The following is a 25897-nucleotide window of genomic DNA, read 5'->3' as shown; positions in this document are numbered from 1 at the left end:
CCTGGTGACCAGAGGATGTGCTTGGAATTATGCAGAAATGGGTAGAAAAAAAATTAGCATGGAAAATGATAGCTCCTTAGAATGTTCAGGCATGCTGTATGGCCTTTTAGGCTGCAATTTTATGTACACGTGTTAGAGAGCCAATGTGGGCAGTGGTTAAGAGTGCCGGACTCAGACTCAGGCGATCTGGGTTCCTGTCCCTGTGGGGCCATGGAGTGAACTGGGTGACTTTGGGCCAGGCACAGGCTCTTGGCCTAACCTTCCTCACAGGGCAGTTGTGGGGATTAGATTGAGAGCAGGAGGAGAATGATGTAAACTGCTTTGAGTTCTTTGAAAAGAAAAAGGCAGGATATAAATGTATAGGGAGTAAGACCTATTAAACACACATAGTAAGCATGTGTTGCTAGGTTAGGATCCTCGACCAACTTATCTGAAAATCAACCTCGTTGTGCACACTGGGACTTGCTTCTGAGTAGGATTACAGACTGCCACTGCTTTATGCTAGCTCACATGAAAGAGCTCTATCCTGGGCCTCAAATATCTGTATTTACATGGACTTACCTACAAGTGACATTAAATATGCAAGTTGCCATTGTGTTATTAAGAAATTAAAAGCCAGCAGGGATTGGGAGTCGGTAGTTGCACACCCCATTCTGATGCCCGTGAAAAGTGTGTACTCTCACACACCAGGTCCTATTAGTTCTGGGAAGGAAGCTTCTAATTGTGCTAAGGTATGCAAAGTAAAGTAATTCAGATATGGAATTCATGGTTTAATGACATCCAAGTTTGGTTGTTTTGGTCTATTTTAAGAACTGTCTCCTGAAGCCCTTCATGGCCTGCACCTGGATATTTCAGGAAGCACATTTTCCCACATGAACCCCTCATGCATGCAGATTCTTGCATGAATGTTGCTTTGGATACCTTTGTCCATCTTTACAAATAGGTTTGTAAATATTTCATTAGTATGTCATGAACAAGCAGCCTAGTAGGTGGTTTGCAGTGCATTAACAGCTGGAAAAGAATCGACTCTGGATTTACAAAAACGTGTGTCTGCTCACTTGTGAGTCATTTCCTACTCATTCTGGCCCAATTGCTATTTTCAAACATGAGCTGCTTTGCCACGGGAACATCTGGAAGCCAGTGTGGCAGTGCTTAGAGCGCTCAGCTAAGACCTGGATTCTAATTGTTGCAACAAGCAGCAGACATTACTTAAACCCAGTCTGTGGAAGGGCAAATAACTGGTTGAAAAGCTACCAAGCATGTAATTCTGTGATTTTGCAGAACAGCAAAATCCTCCAAGTCCCAGGGAATTGTAAGATGCTTTTCTGTCTAAACATATAAAAAATTATATCCTAAATGGTTAACACATGAAGGGAATTTGGTGTGCAAGTTTTTATGATTAGAATATTTAATTATATTCCATCTATTCCCAGAGATGGACTCTAGGAGGACTGCAGCCCTAAGTTTTAATTACCCTTTGCCACCTTACTTCACGCATTTTAAATATTAGAAGAAAATGCCTGTTAAGTAAAGCTACTGTGCAAAGCTTGCTGTTGCCTTATTTTAAGCATAGTCAGACATAATTTCCCTATACTAGTCCACACTCAGCCACAAAGTTCCCTTGGTGGTTTGGGGCAGTCACTGACCTTTAGTCTAACCCTCCTCACAGGGCTGTTGTGAAGCTACAATGTAGGAGTCACCTTGGGGTTTTTGTAAGTGGTGTGGGGGGCAGGTGAGATGTAAATATAATCATAAATCTAGCCCAGTATCCACAAGGACACAACAGTTCACCTGTTGTCAATTAGGTATGTGATGATTATATTGTTGTCTTAAGATGATGATTATATTGGTTTAAAAGTTGTTTTGTAGATATTTAACTCTGATCCACTTTGATTACTCTGCCAAACCAAAGAGAAGATGCAGTTTTTAAGGTGATGCCCATGTTTTTAAGGTGATGCCTCCATCTCTCTCACGGGTCTTCCGGTCCCTTTGAGACCAGGGCTGGAGTGCCTCTACTTGGTGTTGGGCGAACAAGACAGATTGGGGATTCTATTGGTGTACCGTGCACCTTTCTGCCCAGCAGTCTCCCTATCTGAGCTGACAGAGACCGTCTCGGACCTGGTGTTGAGGACCCCCAGGATGTTGGTCCTGGGGGACTTCAATCTCCATGCCGAGTCTGGACTGACCGGGGCGGCTCAGGACTTCATGGCCTCTATGACGGCCATGGGCCTGTCTCAACACGTCATCGGCCCGACCCATGAACGTGGACACACTCTGGACCTGGTATTCACGACGGGGCAGGAAGAGGATGACCTGAGGGTGAGGAACTTATGTTTGACTCCCCTGTCATGGTCAGATCACCTCCTGGTGAGGTTTGTGCTCGAGAGCGGCCTCTCCCTCTATAAGAGTGCAGACCCGATTGTATGGGCCCGCCCCCGGAGCTGGATGGATCTGGATGGATTCCTGAAGGCCCTGGGGGAGTTTCCGGCTGACAAGACTGGTGCTCCTGTCGAGGCTCTGGTAGAACTGTGGAACGGAGAGATGACCAGGGCTGTGGACACGATTGCTCCCAAGCATCCTCTCCCACCGGGCAGAGTCCGCTCTTCCCCTTGGTATACACCTGAATTGCAGGCGATGAAGCGAGTTGGGAGATGGCTAGAGCGTAGGTGGAGGAAGTCACGGAATGAATCTGACCGAACACACTTGAGAGCCCACTATCGGGCCTATGCTGTGGCGGTGAAGGCGGCGAAAAAGAAGTTTTTTCCGCTTCCATTGCCTCCTCACAATGCCGTCCGGCGGAGCTTTTTCGAGTGGTGCAAGGCCTGGTTCGCCCGGGTCCTAAGGAAGATCCGATGCCACCCTCAAAGGCCCGCTGTGACGACTTTGCCAGGCATTTCAGGGAAAAAATTGCTCAGATTCGTCACGAGCTGGACTCCACTAATGAATTGGAGGTCTCTGAGGAGTCACCAATGCTACCGTCTGGTCCAAAATTATTGGAAGAATTTCAATTATTGCGGCCCGATGATGTGGACAAGGTGCTTGGACGAGTACGTCCCACCACTTGCCTATTGGATCCTTGCCCGTCTTGGTTAATAAATAACTCCAAGCACGGGATTGGGACCTGGATCTTGGAAGTGGTTAACGCTTCTCTGAGGGAGGGTCGAGTGCCTGCCCCTTTAAAGGAGGCGGTAATACGACCGGTCCTGAAGAAAGCGTCACTGGCTCCAGAGATGGCCACTAACTATAGACCTGTGGCCAACATCCCGTTTCTGGGCAAGGTGTTGGAGCGAGTGGTGGCGGGACAACTCCAAGCACTCCTGGATGAAACTGATTATCTGGATCCTTTTCAGTCCGGCTTCAGACCCGGGTACAGTACTGAATCTGCCTTGGTCGCCCTGTACGATGACCTGTGCAGGGAGAAGGACAGGGGGAGTACATCCCTGTTGGTTCTTCTGGACCTCTCGGCGGCTTTCGATACCATCGACCATGGTATCATTCTGGATAGACTTGCGGGATTGGGGGTTGGAGGCACTGCTCTGCAGTGGTTCCGCTCCTATCTCAACGGTCGATTCCAGAAGGTAGTGTCTCTACGTCATGGCAGCTATGCCATGGAGTACCACAGGGCTCCATTCTATCCCCTCTGCTATTTAACATCTATATGAAACCGCTGGGAGAGGTCATCAGGAGGTGTGGGCTGCGGAATCATCAATACGCTGATGATACCCAGCTTTACCTCTCGTTTTCCACTAATCCAGGTGAGGCAGTGGCTGTGCTGAACTGGTGCTTGGCCGAGGTAAGGGAATGGATGAGGGCAAATAAACTGAAACTCAACCCAGACAAGACGGAGGTCCTGTTGGTTGGCGGATCGGGTTTCGGAGAGGGTGGATTTGACCTGGTCCTGAATGGTGCAACACTCCCTCTTAGGGATAAGGTCCGCAGCCTAGGAGTACTCCTCGACCCAGAGCTTTCTTTGGAAGCTCAGGTGACAGCGGTGGCGAGGAACGCCTTCCTTCAGCTTCGGCTGATTAATCAGCTGCGCCCCTACCTGGAGTACGACTGCCTGGCGACGGTGACACACGCGCTGGTGACTTCCCGCCTAGACTTCTGTAACGCGCTTTACGTGGGGCTTCCCCTGAAGACAGTCCGAACACTTCAATTGGTGCAAAATAGAGCTGCCAGGTTGCTGATGGGGACAGGGTGTTATGCTCACATGACTCCAGTCCTCCGTCAGCTTCACTGGCTTCCCATTGAAGCCCGGGCCCAATTCAAGGTGTTGATTATGACCTATAAAGCCCTAAATGGCTTGGGTCCTGGCTACCTGAACGAGCGCTTACGTCCGTATATGCCCGACCGCCCTTTGAGATCTGCGGGAGAGTCCCTTCTCCGGGAACCCTCCATGAAAGAAATTAGGAGAGTAAGTACTCGGAGGAGGGCTTTCTCTGCGGTGGCACCCAACCTATGGAATTCACTCCCCAAAGAGGTCCGCCTGGCACCGTCGTTACTGGTTTTTCGGCGCCAGGTAAAGACCTTTTTATTTAAACATCATTTGAATTGTTAAAACATATGATCTGGCCAGGGCAACTTCTTCTTCCTTCTCTTTCTCCTCCTATATTTTTAATTACTTAAGTTATACTGATAATTTTAATCTTATATTTGTAAACCAATGTATTTTTTGTATTTTGTATTTAATGGTAATTTATTATGTGCTATTGTATTTCATTGTATTTTATCGTGTTGTAAGCCGCCCCGAGGTTTCGGCAAGGGGCGGCATAGAAATGTTATAATAATAATGATGATGATGATGATGATGATGATGATGATGTTTGCAGATCCTTTCCCATCACAGCAACCAACCCAGGACAATGGAGAAGCTGTTTTCCCACACCAATTGCTAAAATCCACTGCCCATTTAGAAGTCACAGAATTGCCCCAAGGAGAGAATATCACAGTTACGTACCTGCAAAAGAGCAGGAGGTGTGAGGGGATTGCAGTTCACCCATGTCTATACGGAGCTGGGTTCAAGTCTCAGGTAACAGAGTTGAAAAACAAAAACCTGGCTAAGGTTCCAAGTGTCCAGAGTCAACAATACTAAGTCTAATGGGGCAGTTGTCCAATTCCATAGCATCTCCTCAATGGTTACTTTGTTAATTTATGCACAATAGAGTGCATTCATCACACTGATAGGCTCTTCAGCCTTGCTCTCCTCATATCATATTGCTTGTAAGCCGCCCCGAGGCTTCGGCGAATGGGGCAGCATAAAAATGTTTAAACAAATAAATAAATAAATAAAAATTAAATCTCTCTCTCTCTCTCCCTCCCTCCCTCCCCCCCCCCCTCCCTCTCTCTCTCTCTCTCTCTCTCTCTCTCTCTCTCTCTCTATCACCCCAGTTCCCTGCAGCACCAAACAGCTTCCCTTGGCCATGTCCCCCTCCCGCCCCAACTCATTTCTAGTGCTCCAGGAAAGAATGGAAGATGTATGGAGGATGTTATTTCCCTAATGGCATGCCTTTAGTGCAAGACTGTACTTTAGATGATCCTCTGCAAAATTGAGGCAGCCTTTCTTAACCAGCAAAACAAAAACAAAAAATCCAGGTTGCCATTCCAGAACAAAAACATTTCAAAAACTGTTTGCATCTCAAAACAGGTGAGCTACAATTCATGAAGTTTGATTGTTTCTCCTCTGGAGGGTCAAAGTGTTCATCTGCTCAGCAACGAAAAACCTGTGTTATAACCTGACAACAGCCTTGTGAAGAGTTGCTGTTAATCAAGGAATTATCACTGTCTTGTACCTTCTGCAATTTATTTCCCCATTGACCTCCCTCTTTACAATTCCTCCCTGCACAACCATGCATACTGGTAACTCAGAGTATCTAATGAGATGGTTCTGGCCCATAAAAACTTACATATGGATAAATTTGTTACTGTGGGATGCACTGCAAGACTCTTTGCCATTTCAACCACTTAGTATAGATGAGAAATAAAGGACAGTAAATTCTGCACTCCTGAAAGGAAACTGAAGATTACTGGGGGACTCTGCCTTAATATATGGGTTCAGAAGATACATCCCCTCCCTTACTCAACAAGCAAAAAGTAATTAATTTGGTCTGTTCCATATTGATACTTTCCATACTAAGTTGCATAAAAAATATTTGCAGGATGTAATTATCTTCCCTGCTTTTCCTAACTAGTCTTATACACTATGGTTAGATTGGAACATGGGCCAAACTACATGTTATTCAACAATATATGTTTAGAAGTATGCTTAAATGGAGATTTATTTAGAAGCGGCAGCTGTGGGGGTTCTGATCCTGAACACGTTTCTGATTTCAGTCAGCCCATAAATGGCACCTTCAGGGCCAAAGAGCAAACAGGAAGGGGATCTTCAGCAGATATATTCTGTATTGGGGCCCACAGCTGCTTTTTCTTTGAAATAAGCACAGGCATTTCCAAGTATGTTTTGTAAGAAGTGTGAACAACATGAAACTTTAGTTTGACATGAAGTACAAAGACATAGGAGACCAGGGGATCTCTATTCCGGGATGACTGTTAAATTGGGTGGAAGTGCTGCCCCCTGCTGGATGTTGTTTCTGGTCATGGGAGGCTCTTGCTGGTAAGGTAAATGGGATCATGCCATACCTCAGCATGCAGCCTTGGGTTGTGCTTGTGGTGGTGAAAGTTTTGTCAGGAACAGGGCATGTGTTGAGGAGGAAACGAAATAGGTAAGAGAGGGGGTTACAAGGCGAAAGCAAGCCCCAATTCAGAGGTGGCATCCATAACGCATATTTTATCTTTGCTACACCAGGAAACAGAAGGAACAGTAGTTCTCGTTCATACATTTTATCCTCATTTTATCTTAGTTTTTTAAAGCTTATTTTCTTATTTTATTGTTTATTGTATTATATTTATTGATATTGCTACTGTTGCTTTTATACTACATGTTGTTAAATTTATAATGAATTGTATTGTTCCGATTGCTGTATTTTTTGAGCATGCTGCCTCCAGAGAGTCTCATGGCTAAGGGGGTGGCATACAAATCAAAAAATAAATAATGGATCAGCAGCCACTCAGTTCCATCCTCTACCTTCCTTGCCAAGATGGCATGAATTGGGTCCTTCTCCTCAACAGGTGCCATTCATAAAGACACTTCTCTGCCGTTGTGGGAGCTGGGAAGATAAAGAAATGAGAATTCTTTGTGCTCAAGCATCACCCGGAAACACTAGGTCCACACACAGGATACGTGATGGAGGGGAAACCTGTGCCAGGACATGAACCAATCAGCAAAGAGGGAGACTGAAGGACAAGCTCGTGTGCACGTGCACCATGCTAGTTGCAGGCCTTTAGGAAAAGAAGTTTGTAAGATGGTACAAGTGGCTAATCACAGCCTTGGCCAAAGCCTGCTGATCCCTAGGGATGAGCTGGTTAGTTCTGCATAAGGGGAGGTAAGCACCCATTTAAAAACAACCGAGTCTCAGCAGTTGTGCACATTGTTTATTGGAGAGGCTGTTAAGCAACATGGGTTTTGAAACAGAAATATTCCACATTGATTACCTCCACTGCAATATAAAGAACTCTGTCTGTAAGGATCAGGGTCGGATACCTCGCCCCTTCCTATCATAAGGAAAACACCAACAAGGCAGGAAACAGCAATTAGGTATCTTTCAAGAGCTTGGCAAAACAATAAAAGATTTAGGAACTGTTTGTAACTGCAAAGGTGTTATATGAACAAGAATAGGAAAGGAACAGTCCCTGAAGCACAGGGGTGGGGAACCTCAAGTCCATATGCCAGATGTGGCCCACAGAGCTTCCCCAGCTGGTCCACCTTGCTGTTCAAGGTCTGCCCATCTGGATGATGGGAAGCAGTTAGGTAGTGCAAAGGGCTGTGTGTGTATGTGTGCAAGGGGTGCAAGGATGTCTGCCTAAGAAGAAACTGCAGCTGTGTGAGAAAGAAAGGAGAGAGAGAGGAAAGGGTGCAACATGGAAATAAATAGTAACTGGATTCAGAAAACACAACCCATACACAAGGCTTGAGCATGGGCTGCTTTTGAAACATAGGTTGTGGTGTCTGAACCCAGCAAAGAAAAGAAAGCATGGTGAATAACCCACAGCTCACAACTCAGCAACAAACCATGGGTTCTCTTCCTGGGTTGTTCACAATTAAGGAGTAGGGTTCAGACAACACAATATCCCACATTCCACTGCATGTGATTATGCTGTCAGAATACAGTGGGGTGTCCCTGCCTTCTTTTGGTTTTGGCTGTACCCACCACTGCTCTGCTGTAGCATGTTGCAACAGAAATATCCAGGCTTCTTCCAGACAGAGTTCCTGAGCCAGTATTTCAGCAGAGGGTACCAATTTGCTCCCCAAATTCAGAGGAACAGGAGCACACTGGATTAACTCCTCTGCCCAGAAAAGAAATAAGGCACTAGGGGAGGGTCTGGGGCTGACTGGGAGTTATTTTTTGCATTACCTCACTTCTGAGGCCCTGAGTAAGACAGGGCCTTTGGAGAGGAAAATTGATTGCCTGGTCAAGTCGGAGCTAGAAGAGGTTTCCACAGAGGAGGGAGATGGATAGCTGCCACTGCAAGGGAAGACAGCAACAGGTGGATGGCTTCTCTACCACACAGACAAAGATGTTGGAGACCCAATGGAAACAGGTCTTCACTAGACCTCCGCAGTCCGCTGGGGGATGCAGCCCTCCATCTCCAGTGCTTCTGGCCAGCCCTCATACTTGTTGGAACTCTTGCTGTTTTTGACATGCTATGGAAATAACAACATGGGGGTTAGATGTGGGTGTCTCATGCACCCTCTGCCTGTCCCGCAAGTCTGCTGCAGCCATCCCAGGGTTTCTCCAAACTCCACCCTCCTGGGGAGAGGCATTTCGAGGTGGCATCAGCAACCCCTCCTGAGTTCCTGAGGAAGAAAGATAGCCTGGTACCTGCTCAAAGGGGCTCTTGTCCTGTACCCCTTTAGCCCCTACAAAGACCCAGCTGTCCCGAAAGGCTAGGTCCCGAGCAATTCTGCTGCCCAGTTCTGTGAAGATTTTGCGAGTCTCCTCGTTCATCCTGGAGAAGAGCAAGGGGTGGAGGGGAGGTTTGAACAAGTCACCTCTACTGCCCATCCCCACTCATTGCACTCCCACCTCTTATTTTGGCTGATTTAGGCCACAATGTTCCTTCTTCTTGGCACGTGCCTGCAGTTCTGCATTGCCATCACCCACCCTAGAGAAGATCTAGGGTGCTAAATGAGGATGCATCTGCCTCAGCTCATTTCCCAGGATATATCCCAGGAACCAGCTGGTGCTATTCACACCAGACCGCAAACACTGTCGATCATCAGCGCTCCTGCTCAAGGCTGACAGAATGTGCAGTTCTCTTCAGAGAACAGGCCACTATCCTGCCACTGTGTTCCATGGATTGTCCCAACAAGGCCAATCTGTTGGCAGGAAGGACTCCAGTCTCTTGTCTGAAGCAGAGCCTCCTTTCATGGGCGCACACCGCAGCCCTTGCAAATCTGCCAGCTGATGGGCAAGCACAGCTTTCCCCCAGCCTGTGCTCAAGCCACAAATGCCATCATCCTCAGCCTGCATGCACACACTGATGGCTGGGGAGGTGATGGGAGCTATGGTCCCAGCACACAAGGAGGGTGCTAAGTTGGAGGGCAGCAGTGCTAGCTCTTCAGTGCACGCAGGCTTGGTGATGACTCCAATCCCCAGATTGACTCTTGAATAAATCTCATGAAAAGCAGCACCCAAACCTTTCCAGGATAAAGATGCACAAAGAGCAGTATTTGCCCTTCCTCCTCCAAGGAGTTCCCTGTGGTGCCACGAGTCTAGAGTTCATAGGATGACAACAATCAAGATCTTAGGGTGAAGTGTCTTTGCCGCCCACGTGCTGCTCCATAGAGAAATGGCACCTGCTCACACACTCCCCTCCGTGCAACTCTCCCGAGTGCCAAAGCCCTGCACTGCGCCACCCCCAGCAACCAGCCCTTGGTTTTCCGTGGCAGCAACTGAGCCACAGCTCTGAGCTCCTCCTCCTCCCTCTCCCTTCCCAGGCCAGCTTGCACATCCATTTCCCACTTGACCTCCGCAGCTGCATCCAGCGCCAGCACATATACAAGTTAAGCAGCTGCGGCAGATCAACTGGAACTTTCACTTGCATGTTTTCAGATTTCATTTTATGATTCTTTTATAGTTTTAATATATGAACCCCTCAGGTTTTCACTGAAGGATGGCATAAATATACCCTAATCAAAACTAGTCATGTTTCTTATATATGATTTGAAGACGCAAATGTTGTCAATTAAGTTGGTCTGAACATTCAATGAAGGTCAAGTGACCACCTGCCTGAACCATTAAGGGATTTTATATTTAAGTGGTATAAAATTTATTATAATATATAACAGCAAATGATTCAAATTGAAGAGAAAGAAGTACCAGTTCATAGAGTTAGACTGTGGTATTTTCTTCCTTGGGGTGTGGTTAAAGCCACCAACTAAGAAGGCTTTAAAAGGGAGTTAGGCGCATTCTTGGAGGATCAGGGAATCAGTTGCTTCTAGGGATGCAGGCTCTATCGGGTCTCTAGGCTCAGACCCAATATGCGTTGGAACACAGGCTGCCGGAGGACAAGTGGTGGGAGAAGTCTACAGCGCTCATATCTTGCTGTTGGACTTCCTGTAACTATCAGGTTGGCTACTGTGAGCATCAGGATGTCTGCTGGCCCAGTCCCCTTCATACGATCTTCAGGGAAAGCCTTACCATCTGTGCCACATCTGGCTGAGTCCTGTTTGGCAGCAACATGGCAACAAGCCTTCTCAGTGGTGGCCCCCTCCCCTGCAAATGAACCCCCTCTCTGAGATACAGGTGGAACCAATGATCACGTGCTTTTGAAGATGATAAAAAACTTGTTCACCCTGGCCTAGTTGTTATAGTTTGGGTTTGCATCTTAGGAAACCTGGGTTTCGGTCCCCTCTTGGCCATGGAACTCACTGGGTGACTTTGAGTCAGACATGGACTCTTAACCTAACCTACTATACAAGGTTCTTACAACCTACTTTACGGGCCACCCTGAGTTCCTTGCAAGAGGAAAAACACAGGATAGAAATGTAATGAAGAAATATGTAACTGCTAAGTTATGAAATATACCTTCCAGCCTCCCAACTCTGGTGATGGAGCCCAAACCAGAGCCTTAGTATATAAGTATCAGACAGCAGATCCACAAGGTGCCTGCCCTTTCTTAGTTAATTCCTGTTTTCCTGAATAGCTGTAAAGATGGAACTTTCCAGAACTTTGTGGAAATCCCTTTCTTTACATGCTACAACTCTGATTTTATTAAATTAGGCTACCTCTCTCACACTGAGCATAAGTAACCACATGGGTTGAGAGTCAGTCATGCTGACCACCCTCTGTTGATACTCACTTTGTGGCAGGGTCATCATAAGAGGCCACAAACACCAGCGTCCCCTCATGCAATGGCCGGATGAATTTTAACAGATCGTTCACATCTAGCAGAGGTGGGGGAGGAGGGAGAAAGCAGAACAAGAACTGTCAATGCAGCTGTTACTCCCACAGTCCCAAACACCAAAAACCTGGCTTGGCACATGTCATAATTCTGTAGAAATGCAAGGATACCCCAGAATGCAGCCTTGGGTACAAGATTCAGTTTTCTGAGACTCTTGGCTTTTCTTTCCCTACCCACAAGCAGGTTTCTAGTCCTTCTGGTGGTGAAGAGATTCTTGGAACTGAATATGGACAATGTCTGCTGAAACCTCAGGATTCAGGGGGATGACTGAATACTGTTCTCAAGGCATGGAGGGAGGAACTTCCCCATGATTAATAAAATCAAACAATGAATCTATTATATAAGGTAACATGGAAAGCAGGTGAAATTATGTACAATAAGTGAAAATGTGCCTTTAATTTGCTTATTTAAAAATGCATTAATATTCCAATTTTTCCCTTGGGCAAGGAGCCCAAGGTAGCTTACACAGTTTTCCTCCTCTCCATGTTACCCTCACAACAGCCCTGTGGGGTCGATTCAGCTAAGAGTCAATGATTGGCCAAAAGTCACTCAGTAAGATTCATGTCTAAGTGAGGACTAGAACTTGGGCCTCAGATGGCGATCTCAGAAACCAGATCTTGGGGGTCCCAATCCAGCACTCTAACCACTGCAGCACACTAGAACTCTAAGCCACAGCTGTACCACTTCAGCCCTGTATATTTTTGAAGCACAAGGCTGGTCGTGGCTCCCAAAGTCCCTCCTTCCACGAGGGCTACCCCATTACCTTTTGTGTGTGCCTTTTGAGCTCCAAGGCACCCTAAGCGTCCTTGGAGCAGCATGGAAAAGGAGGTTCACTTGCTCCTCACTTTGCTTCCCCCATCACGTGTCCGAGGGTACAGAAAAGAGACAGTGTTCAAAGGGCAGTCCAGTCTCCTTCCAGGTCCCATATGCACATTTCCATAAGAGGATCCACCCCACAGGACTGTTCTAAGCACCTCTGTCCCCACCAGCTGTCCCCATCACTGCCTGGTGCCTCCAACTCTTGGCTCATTGACCAAGTGTCCTGGCACCAGAGCAACATCCCATTTCCTTGGACAGCCACCAGTGGAGATCCATCAGCAGGTCAGCCTCTCCTATAGTTGCTTTGCCTTCATCCCAAATCCTCAGGCTGTCTGTAGCCTGTAGCCATCTTTGAACACACTGACAAGATCTGTCAAATATCCCCTCCCATGCACTCCTTTTCCCTCTTCCAGAGAATTTACTCAGCCCTCTCTCCAAGCCTCGGCAGGGCTATGGAGAGCCCAGAGCACAGTGCTAGATCCCCGAGATTGCATGTCCAGGCAGGGCAGGGAACCGAAGAGAGCCTCTGCTAATCAGAAAGCCAGTCTTGTGCAGTGGTGAGAGGGCTGGACCAGGTCCTGGGAGACCAGAGCTTAGCCAGGAGGCTCACTGGGTGACTTCAGCCCAGTCACTGACTCTCATTGTACCTACCCCACAGGGTTGTTTAGAAATGGAGAAGAGGGGAATCAAGTAGGCTGCCTTCATCTCCTTGGAAGAAAAATGGGATTCTAACTATAACAAGTAAGTGGAGAATATTGGGCCAGACAGACCAACGACTCCGCATAAGGCATCCTCCTATGTTCTTGGACTCTTAAACTCACCTCCTGCCCACATGTCAAAGAACTTGGCATCGATCAGTTCTCCATTCACCCCTGCAAAGCAGAGCAGGCCAGCATGAGTGACTTGTTTTCTCTTGCCCGACAGGGTTAGCAGCCATACCCCATGAGCCCATCTCACCGTTCACCAGTGCAATGTTCAGGCCCCGGCCTATGTTGTTTTTCACACTGCTCATTAGCCTGAAAGAAAGAGGAAGGCAGGTCAGAAATGGCTCCACCAAGAGGCCCCGTAATGGCTACAGCGGGGCCATGTCAGGTCTTTGCCCTGGAAAGGATCCCCCCCATGCACCACAGCAGGCACCCTGCAGGGCCTGAGCAGCTGGACTCCATCACCGCCGCCTCCACTCAGGCGGAATTCGCAGCAAGGCTATCAAGAGCCAGCCCTTGGGCTCATCCATTCTCAGCAACATTCACTCACATTTTGTCCTCAAGGCAGATCTTGGGCCCAATTACATTGGCTGCACCACTAGTGATCCGGAAGGCAAATGAGTTTTCTGGGCAGGCCCTTGGAAGGCCACACTTGTACTTCTTGGGTCTGGCTTCTGAAAAGATGGGAGCAAGATGAAAAGACCATGAAATCACAAAGCCCCACTGCCCCCAGGGCTGAAACAGCCAGTCTCCAATAAGAGCTGGTGCCAACAACTACTGGCGAGTTTTAAGCGGCTGTTTTACACACAGTCAGACTGTGGATCCTGAACTATTTTCCTTGAACCACTGATCTCTCTTCCTGGGGCCTCTCCCAACCTTCTCTGCCAACATCCTTTGTAACCAAAGGATGCCAGAAATGGAACACAGGCCATCTACCTGCCAGGTGTGTGCTCTACTCCTGAGCAACACCCCAATATTAGGGGAATGGAAACAAACTTCTGCTGTGAGCTATAGCAGGCCAGGAACTTCCCCTAAAATATGCAAGAAAGGGCAAGTTGGGGAAAAGATTTTCTTGGAACAAATACTTCACACAGCTGGCTGTCCCACTGTTCATCCCAGCATTTTTCAATTCATCTGAACTCACTGCGAGGCCCACTGTGGCTGCCTGCATTGATCTGTGCCGGGACTATGCTGATCCACTCGAGCATGTTGTCCAAACCTAGCAATGATGGATGAAGAGTCGGGACACAAGGAAGGCATGTCCGACAGGTTCTAGGGATGGCAAGGCTAACACAAGGCCAGGGCAGACACACAGGAGAAAGGCAAGTGATACAGAAGTCCCTTCTCTCACTTACCCTTGTCATTTCCTGTGCCAGGGTATATACCATACAGCCCATGGGCAGCACGCAACCACTTCTGTAGAAATTTGTGGTTGAAAAGAAAATCACAGATTTGTCACCAGGACTTGGCAGTGCCTGATATGGAAAGCTGCAGTGGCCAAACTTAGCTTTTTTTTCCAAGCTGCATTTAGTTGCTTTAGTGTTCTATAGCAAATCTGTGGTTTTTTTAGCCTCCACTGCCAAGTTCTGTAGGGAAGTGGCAAGAGTGCAGCCTCAGAGGGGGAAAAGCAGTCCCTGGGTCTCCTGGAGTCACTGACCTGTCTTATGTATTCCCTTTCTAAGTGTTGCTCACCCTCAGGCCAGCAGCCCACTTCCTGCTGGGTTGATGCAAAGGCAGTGAAAAATTAACCCCTGTTCAGGGAGGTTACAGATCCTGCATCTTCATGAGAGCTACCCTAAAGCAGGAGAGGCTGCCTCAAATGGAACTGAGCTGCATTGCTGGACAGACATTGAGAACTGCAAAGCTGGTCTCCAAGGCAACCCAGGAAGATGCAAGCTTCTTCCAGCTGCCATAATTCACCAGCAGCTCCACCATTTTTCTGAGCATTTTGGCCAGGTCCTCCCTCCTTGTGGTTGGTGCTATATGGCACCCATAATGTCCTTCAAACTTGGTGTATAGGAGAAGGAAGCAAACCTTCCTGCAGTTTTTAAAAAAATCCCCTGTGGACAAATCCTTACAGACTCTGCAGCAGGCCAGGCCTTTGCCCTTTCCCACTGCCTCATCTTCCACCTTCCCCTGGATCCAAAGTGACAAGCAACACTGCACAACCAGCATGCAGTCTTTGCTTTCCTCTCTATTTCTCTACAGGAAGTCAGAAAGTTCCTGGCACAGTGGGAGCACATTTCAGCAACTTTCAGAACTGCAAAGCTCTGCTTCTGTGTAGATCCTAGCAAGGCCAGAACAGGGCAGGATGTTTGCAGGCAGTGGGTGTACAAACCAGCTCCTTTGTTGGACTGTAACTCCCATCACTCTTGCAGCTGCAGATGCTGGAAGTAATAGCCAAACATGTTTGGAGACTGCCAGGATTTTGGGGGGGAGGGGGGAGTGATCCTAAACATGGCTTGCAAACCCAAAGCCCATGCCAGATATGGATGATGGCAGCTGTAGTCCAAACATTGGGAAAGGAGGTTACAAATGCCATCTACCTGGAGTGGGAGGATTCTCAGGACCTGCAAGGAAATAGAGAAACAGCAGCATCAGCAAAATCCAGTCTAGAGCTCTCACACAGCTTCATCAGCTCAGCTCCCTGAAGCAGCAGCCAGATGCCAAGACCAAAGTTACCTTTACTACCAGATCATATCACCAGAGCAGCTGCCAAGAGATTCATTTTAAATGGCTTAATTCTAATTACCTCTGGAGGAGTTTATAACTATGCTCAGATTTCAAGAACCCCAGTTTCCATGCTAGAAAAAACAGTGCAATACTCCCCAGGAAGGGTTTATTCCTTTAACTCTGCCTAGAAGCCAAATTAGGGGAACACTGCCAAGCAATCAAAGGTCCCAAAGGCTACTTCAAAGTCCATTATTCCCCTGTGGAAAAAAGAAAACATGCAATTTCTCCAAAGGACTGCAAGAGCTAGAAACATGAAGGCTCATGTGTAGGGTAGACACACTAAGAGTGCAATGTTATGCAAGTTTAGACAGAAAAAAGACCTACAATTGCCACACGGGCTGCAGAAGCCTGCAAGTAGTAGGTCTTGTTTCTGCTTAAACTTGCACAGAATTGCATCCTCAATGAGAATGAAGTTCCAGATCTAAGCAATAAAAATCTAGATTACATCCCTCACCACTGGTTATGTGGGCTAGGACTGATGGGAATTTCAGGCCAAAACTTCTGAAGGGCCACAAGTTGCCCATCCCTGCTCTAACACGTTCTTGAAAAATAACCATATGGGACAGTCTCCAAGAACTTCCTGGCATGTGCCTTGTGTTGGATGAGATGTAGTGGACAGTCTAGGACTTGAGCATTGCTTTCCCCAGTCCAAATCCTTCATCATCCTCAAAGGCCACTCAGCGACCCTAGGCCAGTCACCTTCTCTCTGCTTAACCTACCTCACTGAGATGCTGAGAGAACAGATGCAATAAACCCCATGCATACTGCCTTGAGCTTGTGGGGGATTCAAAATTAGTAAGCCAAGGCAAGCCAGGGAAAAACGGCATAGATAAAGTGCATTTGAGCATCATGTGCTAATTCTAAGGAAATATTTCCAGGGGTTATGCACTAGAGTAGAAACACAAACTTTAAAAGTAGGTATGAATCAAACCTGAGTCCCGCTGCTCTCAGCTCCTGCCAGCTTGTCCTAATCCTGGTTAGGCATGGCGGGAGGTGCCACCTATAAGATCTTGAAGGCACCAGGTTGTGGAAGTCCAGTCTAACCCAAACCCCTTAGCTTTACAGTTGTCTCACTACCAATACGAGCAGCTACCTGTCTGGATCTAACAACCACCGCAATCTTTTTCCTCCCTTTCCTGAGACCAGCAAAATGGAGAGGCAAGGCAGTGCCAGCTGCAAGCATGGTCATTCCTTGCAAGCCAGTGTCCCTCTCCCCCCCACCCCACATCCCACCCCCACCCCCACCCTGGCGCTTGTTCTTACTGCTGAGGAGCTGCTGCAGGCGGGAGAAGCCACTTTGGGTACCCAGCAAGATGCTGACAAGGATCCAAGTTAGCCCTGCGGTCAACACAATCACGACGATGCGAAGCGGGCCTGAGAAGGGTTCGGAGAGACAAGGTGAGATCTGAAACATCACCAGCAAAACGCCCTGTGGACAGTGGGTAGGGCCTCTTTGAGCTTAAAGGCTGAATTCCGTTTCAGAGAGGCTCTTGGGACTACATTCCACCAGGGCAGATTTGATTTATATTGCAATTTAAATCAGTAAGGCTAGATTTAAATCATTGTTTTCTACATAATTTGCACACATGCCTGCCTTACCCATAGGTAGAGGAACTTAATTAAAATATTAAATATGATAAACCTCAGGCTATGCACAAAAGGATCCAAAGACTTGGGGGATATTCTCTTTAAAAGATTTCACTTTCATTTTTGCTGCTTGCCCCTCCCTCCTCACACTTAGTTTCTTGTACAGTTCTATTCCACTCCCAAAAGTCTTCTTCTATTCATTGAATTTTTTGAAACTTAGCATTCAAGAGGCAAGGGGTTGATTCTGTGTAGATTTACAAAAAAACCAATGGGATTAAAGTCTTCTTCTCAGCTCTTTGTTTTATTTTATAACATTTTTGCTGTGAAGAGGCATGTCATCTTGGCAGACACAAATTCACAGTTCTGAGAACTGTAAAACCAAGCATCTGCAATAACATTTTTTAGAGAGAAAAATTACCCAATAATCTCACAGAAACCGCTGCAAGAGCATGACATTGTGAATGGACTGATGGAATTCATTTACCAAAAGCGCTTAAAGGACTGAGAGTTGGCACTGCTGCCTTGCAGAATGCAACCCAACTGCTCCTGTCGGCAGTCCTGGCTGCTGCATCTTCCTGTTATTTTTCCCGGAGTGCAAAAGCTTCAAAGGGCTTACTGGACACCAGCAGCGAAGGGCTTCAATTCTCAAGCATAACCAGCACCTCTGCTGCCCCCTTTTTTCTTCTTCCTCTTCCACTTACAACTCACCTGCTAGTCTCATGGCCCTTGAGATGTCTGGAACCAGCCACAGTCCAATGCGACTAGATTCTTGAAGAGTCAGGAATCAGTCACATGTACCTTTCCAGCTACTGAGAGCAGAAATGGAATCAGTCCAAGAAACTTTTAAAAATAGTAATACATAGAGCCAGTGTGGTATGGCGGTTAAAGTGTTAATCTAGGGATCCAGGAGATGAGGGTTCTAGTCCCCATTTAGCCATTATTATTATTAATTTCTATACTGCCCAACAGCCAGAGCTCTCCAAGTGGTTTGAAGCACACTGGGTGACTTTGGACCAGGCATGGACTCTCATCCTAACCTGCCTCACAGGGTTATTGATGTTGCTATGAAGATAAAATGGAGCTATATAAAGCTGCCTTGGGTTCCTCACAAGAGGAAAAAAAGTGGGATACAAGCACAGTGTGATGACGACGACGACAATGACGACGACGACAACAGCAGGGCTGGTGGTCTACACCACCCCATAATGTCTCATGACAGATGAGTAAGTGATGAAACATAAGAAGCATGCAAATACTAAAATAAAGCCCCCATAGCACTCAGTGAGGCAACAAAATTAAAGCAAAGCATTTAGCACTATTACCACAAGGTGCTGAAACTAGGGGCCATTTCATACAGCGGCAAACATTGGTATGCTCACAGCTAAGGGGATTTTGATTTTACTTAAATGCATTCTGTCAGGCCCCTGTGGGAACTCACCATGAAAAACAAACCAGCAGGCAAGCAAAACCATTTATAATAACATCATCACTCTTACAGCACACTCTTATTGATTGCACCCTCGATGCTTACAAGCCGCTGAACTCAGAGGCTTATAAGCCTCCAGTGCAGAGCAAAAGGAGCCATGGAGGCATTCTCTCCCTTCTCACTTCTTCCACTCTGCATTTTTTGGGGATGCTAGGATATGAGCTATCCCGACTGTGTTCTGGCCTCCTTCTCACCTCCTCTGAAGCCTCTCAGCTAGACAGCCATTTCTGGCCATCTAGTTGAGGAGCTTCAGAAGCCGGAATGCAACCAAGACAACTCATATCCCAGCATCTCCAGTCATCTCCCTTCCCCACCTCATGGAACTTCCCCTTTATCCTCCCTCTGAGGACACATTCCCAACTTTGGAGAGGCAGCTTGCATAGTCCTTTCTGTACCAGCTGTGAGAGGGGAGGCAGATCAGGGTGTGGATCCACAGCTCCAAGGCTGGAGTTCTGTCCCCCACCTTAGATCTCAGAAGCTGAATTACCTTGTAGCCCACAAATGTCGTCTAGGGGACCACTGGATCACTCTTCCCAAATGTTAAAATAATATCTTAACTACTTAAAACTTGGCAGTATTGCAAATGTACCCTAGCAGGCCAAAGACAAGTACCCAAATCCCCCACAAAATAAATACTTTGTAAGTACTGTTCTTTTTTTTAATAAATTTTATTAAGATTTTTAAACTAACACTAAAGACATCAATCATCAAATACATCGGACGTACTGGGTCAGGCCCCTACTCATATTTTTTAACATTCTATAGTCATATTCAAATCCATTTATAATAACTTAAAAACATCTTTAAATCTAAGCCAAGTCCCGTTTCTCTAGCCAATAATAAAAATGTAAGCACTGTTCTTAGTAGAAATCCAGGTATATATTTAGCAAATACATACAAATATATAACCAAACTTCTTCATTCCAGAAGAGGCAGGCAACTCAAGTAAAGGAATTTCTTACCCACAGCCTTATAGCACAACCACAGAACTTGGTTGCTTACCATACAAGGCCTGCCATTGTGTTAGGCCTGATGGCCTTCTGGCCTTTTCCAATTCTACTATTCCATCACTGTGCTTGCCATTTTCTTGCTAGCTTGAGCGGGACGGGGGGGGGGGGACAGACAGTAACTTTCCTTGACCATGGAAGCACTTAGAAAGCAGCCTCCTCATCAGCTCTCAGGCTCAACACATTGTCTAGGAGAAATGATGTTTGATCTGTTCTGTGTTTCATGGATTGTCAGGTACCTTTCATCCCATGAGTGGATTTTTTTTCCAGTTCCTGAAACTGCATGTATGTGCACACCTACAAATTTGCATGTGTGAAAATATGCAAAATGCCCTGTGGAGGGAAATGAACTTTTTAAAAAGAAAGGCACACTTTTTCTATGTCTACATTCAGGCAAAATTCTGCAAAATTAAAACAATGGTCTTCAAGTCCACAGAATCTGTGACTTAGGAAAAACTTGCAAAATCTACAGGCCCGATTCCTAGAATTCAAAAGTCATTTGAATCTGTTGAGGATTTCTGCAGCATCCCTAGAAGAAACCTGCATCCTTCTGTTGTTGTTGTTGTTAGCTGCGAAATTGTGTCCGACCCATCGCGACCCCATGGACAACATTCCTCCAGGCCTTCCTGTCCTCCACCATCCCCCAGAGTCCACCTAAGCTCACACCAACTGCTTCAGTGACATCTAACCACCTCATTCTCTGCCGTCCCCTTCTTCTTTTGCCATCTATTGTTCCCAGCATTAGGCTCTTCTCCAGGGAGTCCTTCCTTCTCATTAGGTGGCCAAAGTATTTGAGTTGCATCTTCAGGATCTGGCCTTCTAAAGAGCAGTCAGGGTTGTTCTCCTCTAGGACTGACCGGTTTGATCGCCTTGCAGTCCAAGGGACTCGCAGGAGTCTCCGCCAGCACCACAATTCAAAGGCCTCAATTCTTCAGCACTCAGCCTTCCTTATGGTCCAACTTTCACAGCCATACATTGCAACTGGGAAAACCATAGCCTTGACTATACGCACTTTTGTTGGCAGGGTGATGTCTCTGCTTTTTAGTATGCTATCTAGATTTGCCATAGCTTTCCTCCCGAGGAGCAAGCATCTTAATTTCTCGGCTGCAGTCCCCATCTGCGGTGATCTTGGAGCCCAGGAAAATAAAATCTGTCACTACCTCCATTTCTTCCCCATCTATTTGCCAGGAAGTGAGAGGACCGGATGCCATGATCTTAGTTTTCTGTGTAATCTTGCCACCTCTTCTTAATCTGCCAAACTCCTTTCTCAATTTTGAACCAATCAGTGGTTTTGTGCCCAGTTCTCACTTGTTGCTTCTTGACTCACATATAGGTTTCTCAAGAGACAAATAAGATGGTCAGGTACTCCCATCTCTTTAAGAACTTGCCATAATTTGTTGTGATCCACACAATCAAAGGCTTTAGCATAGTCAATGCAGCAGAAGTAGATGTTTTTCTGGAATTCCCTAGCTTTCTCCGTGATCCAGCGTATGTTGGCAATTTGATCTCTAGTTCTTCTGCCTCTTCGAAATCCTGCCTGTACTTCTGGTAGTTCTCGGTTCACATACTGCGGGAGCCTAGCTTGTAGGATTTTGAGCATAACTTTGCTGGCATGTGAAATGAGTGCAATGGTGCGGTAGTTTGAACATTCTTTGGCATTGCCCTTCTTTGGGATCGGAATGTAAACTGACCTTTTCCAATCCTGTGGCCACTGCTGAGTTTTCCAAGTGTGCTGGCATATTGAGTGTAGCACTTTTACTGCATCGTCTTTTAAGATTTTGAATAGCTCAGCTGGAATACTGTCTCCTCCACTAGCTTTGTTGTTGCTCAGACTTCCTAAGGCCCATTCGACTTCACATCTTTTTCTAGCCCTAGGGAATGACAGGGACTTTTGTTGACATTACACTAGGCTGAAGAGGTTGGAAGAGAAGCTCCTACTGGCAGAGAAGAGAAGTTCATCCCATGCCTCATGGCTAGCTTCAGTAGCACTTAAGAGAATCCCCCTCAAAGCTAGCATAATAGAGATAAGCCTCACATCCCACTCCCCAGGTTTGACTTAATGCCTTGTAGCTCACACATGTGGCAGGATCTTTAAAAGCCACAAAATTCTGGTTCCCGTTAGGCCAGTGTTTGTATACCCATGATATCATACCTCGGAAAAGAAAAGGAAGTATAACAGGGCCTCATTTTAAGACCTGTTTGGGTACCCCTGGATTAGACCTTCACATACACCACCTACTTAGAATGGGGATAGGCAATTTGTGGTCTCTAGATGTTCTGACCTACAAGCCCCATCAGTCCTAGACAGCACATGCAATGAGGGTTGTTGGGATTTCTGGGCCAAAACATCTGGAGAGCCATAAGCTGATCACCTCTACTTTAAAAGTCCTTGCCAGCACTTTTGACTGAACTGGAAATGTACTGGCAACCAATGCAGCTCGTTTGAAGCATTATATCAGTTACACCAGGGGTCCTCAAACTTTTGGAATAAGGGGCCAACTGAAAGGCTGTGCTGACTGTCACGGGCTGGTGCGGTGGGGGTGCCTGGCGGCGCGGGCCAGTGAGCTGCCGTGGGGCGTGTGCAAGGCGGCATCGGGCGCATGCGGCGGTGGCTTGCTCGCTCGGAGATCTCCCAGCGAATCCAAACCATCTCCGAGCGAGCGATCCACCACCTCCCCGCCTGCGCAGCAAGCGAGTGCGTGAGTGGTAAACAGCGGTGCGGGCTGGATGGATGGCCATGGCAGGCTGGATCCATCCTGCGGGCCATAGTTTGAGGATCCATGACTTACCCCAATAGTTCTGTGGCTCCCCTTTAATTAGCTATAACTTCTGGAAATTTTTCAAAGGCAACCTTATTCCAAGGTTATCACATCAGGAGTCTTGGTGGCTAGCTGTTTACACAAACTGGTGTATGTGTTCCTTTAAACACCTGATTGTCATACCTAAAATCACAATGCACAAAAAGCTCTCAGGTGTTTTTGCAAATCTCCAGGGAAAATGTTCTGCAATTGAAAAACAGCTGCTGAGGAAGCACTGATAAAATCCACATCTCATCCCACATTCTTAAGATGGAACCGGCCTTCAGCAAAATGATGTCAGTTTAGGTGGGAATGTAGCAGTTTTCAGTGTGTTCCCCCATTACAACAATAACAACAGCACACATTTCTGGTACATTAAAAACAAAAATAAAAATTTGTGGAGCAAAGTGAGAACCAAGGCAAGAGCAAGGCTAAAACCTTTGCCAGTGTTCTGCCCATTTTCTATTCTTGGGTCAACATATTTTGCTGTCTTATTTACACTGGAAAGCATTCAAATACTGGTTCCTCAAACTGGAGACTGAAGTGAAACAAGCCATTGTCCTTTCTCAGAATTGTATTACTGTCTCACCCTGTTGCTTGCATACACCAAGTTTTGGCTGGCTACAGATCTGAATGAGTATGGCCTGCAGTCCCCATGATCCCTCCAGCTAAAACCTTTGGGAGTTGTAAGGCAAAACATCTGGAGAGCCATAAGCAAGCTCACCCTTGCATGAAGGCTGAGAAATCAGTTCCCTCCATCATGGCTCTCTAGCTGACCTTTAGCAAATCAATCTCTCTCTCTGCTTCAATTTCTCCTTTGTAATCAACGAAGCATAAACAACAGAATTACCATGAAGTGGTTGACCATTCAAAAGGGCTCCAGGGAACAAGAATCCCTGTTAAGGCAGCTGAGCCAGCTGCTTTAATTTCCTTATGCCAATGCTGGCCCCCATATGGAGGTGAGTGGGTCCCTCCAACCTGGAAAGGGTAGGAGCATGTGGACTGAGACTGATCCCATGCTCCTTTGGGCCTCCTTGGATGCTCTCTGCCATGTGAAAATGGCAGGGATATAAAGGCATTGGGCCTTTTGCCAGTCCAACATCTGTACCCTCTGAGGCTCAGTACTGCCTGAACAACCCTGAACTCTGCAATGTCCCTTGCTTTGCCCTGTGGGGAACTTCTTCTCCACCCCCTCATCCACCCTAATTCCAGATCACTGACCTGTATACCCGCTCCTCCTAAAGCTCTGCAGGCCTAAAGCCAATAAAATCCAGTGTGGTGCAGTGACAAGAGAGACAAACTGGGACCCAAGCAATCTGGTGTCTAGTCCCTACCTGGCCATGAAGCCCACTAGGTAAGTTTAAGCCAGTCAATCAACTCTCAGCCTATCCTACCTCACAGAGTTGTTGTGAGAATAACATGATTTTTACTTTGGGTTACTAGTGAAAGAAGCAAGATATAAATCATAATAAATACAAATGGATAAAATAAGCCATCCTCCCACTCAACTTCAAAGTGGCATCTGATTCTCCCTGAGTTCCCAATAGTGCCAAGCTAGAGTGTCCAGCTCCTTCTTCAAGTTGGCAGGGAAGCTTCTCCTTGAGGGTCCAGCCACATTCTCTGCATATCTGTCTGCAAGTAAGACCTTTATGACAACTAAACTCAGTGACCTATCTGGTTCTTCTAATCCTCTTACACCGCTCTAAGATCAACAGTCCCCCATACCTTTCCCCCACCTATCGCTTGGGGCTGCATAGCCTTTTACCGCAGCCTGTCCCAACCAGCTGCTCTCCTTAGGCGTTGGACTACAGCTCCCAGTATACCCCAGCCAGCATAACAGCTGCGCGACAGGCAGCCGTGCGACTCGTGAAAGCTTCGCCAGCGCGAATGCACACGTAGGAAACCCTAACCCGCATCTAGGAAAGAACCCTGACTCTCGCCAAAAGAGGGGGCAGCTCCCCATAACCTCTTCCTTAGATAAGGCCAGAGCAACCCACCGCGACCCCTCGCGCGCCGCCCCAACCCTCTCCCCAACCGCCAAGTCTCCATGCACCTACAATCCCCAAATTCTCCATAAACCCACAGTCTTACCCCGCGCCCCAAGCCGCTCCTGCACTCACAACCCTTCCCACGCTTGCAGCAGCTTCCCCTGCCCCACATACTCGCCTCCCACACGCCCCAGTCTCCTCATGGCTCCGCTGGATTGCTCCAAGGCAAGCCAGCGCCCCGGCCCCAGGAAGGCCTCCAAGCCGCGAGCCACATCCACGACCCGCGCCGGCTCTGGCGTCAAGGGGATTTTCCTGCCGCGAACCAGCAGCAGCACCGACTCCACGAGGTAACTCCGCCCAGCCTTCAGGGCGCAGGCGGAGACGGACGAAGCGACCTCCCTCGCGACGGGATTGGCCAACGCCGGCTCTGATGAGCGCTGTTCGTCCCGGCTCCACGGGAAGGACTGTACGCAGGCTAGGGCATCCGCGATCCTTCCTCCCTGTGAACGCTCCCTTCTCACGATCCCGTTTTCATGCATCTCGACTCTGGAATTTTCCCCACGCTCTACTGGCCTCATTTTCTTACCGACCCACAAAACTGAGTTTGAAAAAAAGCATTCCTACTTCACAGCTCCCAAATAAGGTCCTCTATATTTTCTTTTAACTGGCCAATGTAAACAAAGTAATACACACACGGGGAGAGGGGGAGAGAGAGGCCTACAAAGAAGCGGGGAGCGGTTAGATGTTGCCCTTTCAGTTTTATATTTTCTTTAATGGCGCTACATAAACTTTTTATATATCAGACTATTACAGCAGAACACTATCACTTCGTCATTACTTTGATTATTACATTCAGTCTTCCTCGGAATCTATGATTAAGAAGGAGTGCCTTCTCTGGAGAAGACAATCATGCTAGCAAAGCTCGAAGGCAGTTAGACACAAAGGGGGACCAACTATGAGGTGGGTTGATTCCATCAAGGGAGCCACAGCCTTGAATTCACAAGAGCTGAGCAGGACTGTCACGGAAAGGGCATTCTGAAGCCATAACGCTTGGTGGAAGTCGTAGACAACTTGAGGGCACATAACAGATTTTCCATATTGTATCTTACCAGCCTTCTCTCTTATTAATATTTTAGTTAACATACCATCAGTGGCTCTCAAATTTCTGCTCCATAATGAGGTAATAAGCAACTACACTGTAGGATTGGGTTGTCTAGTGTATGAAATTACAGGTAGTAAAGGTATTATATAATTT

At 47.1% G+C, this 25897-nt stretch overlaps 1 protein-coding gene across 4 annotated transcripts; it reads right to left on the bottom strand.

The window, feature by feature from the left end:
- Positions 1 to 7473: 7473 nt before the first annotated feature.
- Positions 7474 to 24954, bottom strand: FAM3A (FAM3 metabolism regulating signaling molecule A). Of its 4 annotated transcripts, none has more exons than XM_044443576.1 (11): positions 24817 to 24954; positions 18072 to 18169; positions 17040 to 17150; positions 15590 to 15613; positions 14188 to 14262; positions 13594 to 13717; positions 13297 to 13355; positions 13161 to 13211; positions 11419 to 11503; positions 8937 to 9063; positions 7474 to 8758 (listed from the first exon to the last, which is right to left on the bottom strand). In XM_044443576.1, exons 2-11 carry the CDS (start codon positions 18082 to 18084, stop codon positions 8663 to 8665), a joined length of 765 nt encoding a protein of 254 aa, XP_044299511.1. In that variant the 5' UTR covers positions 18085 to 18169; positions 24817 to 24954; the 3' UTR covers positions 7474 to 8662. The 4 variants fall into 4 exon arrangements, with proteins under 4 accessions (XP_044299511.1, XP_044299510.1, XP_044299512.1 ...); XM_044443575.1 differs by lacking the exon at positions 24817 to 24954 and adding an exon at positions 22646 to 22794 and having other exon boundaries at positions 18072 to 18172; XM_044443577.1 differs by lacking the exon at positions 24817 to 24954 and adding an exon at positions 22646 to 22792.
- Between the last annotated feature and the right edge of the window lie 943 nt (positions 24955 to 25897).

Source organism: Varanus komodoensis, unplaced genomic scaffold (genome assembly GCF_004798865.1).
Source record: "Varanus komodoensis strain SLA01 unplaced genomic scaffold, ASM479886v1 scaffold42, whole genome shotgun sequence".
Classification (NCBI taxonomy): Eukaryota; Metazoa; Chordata; class Lepidosauria; order Squamata; family Varanidae; genus Varanus; species Varanus komodoensis.
This window is presented reverse-complemented; position numbering and strand designations above follow the sequence as displayed.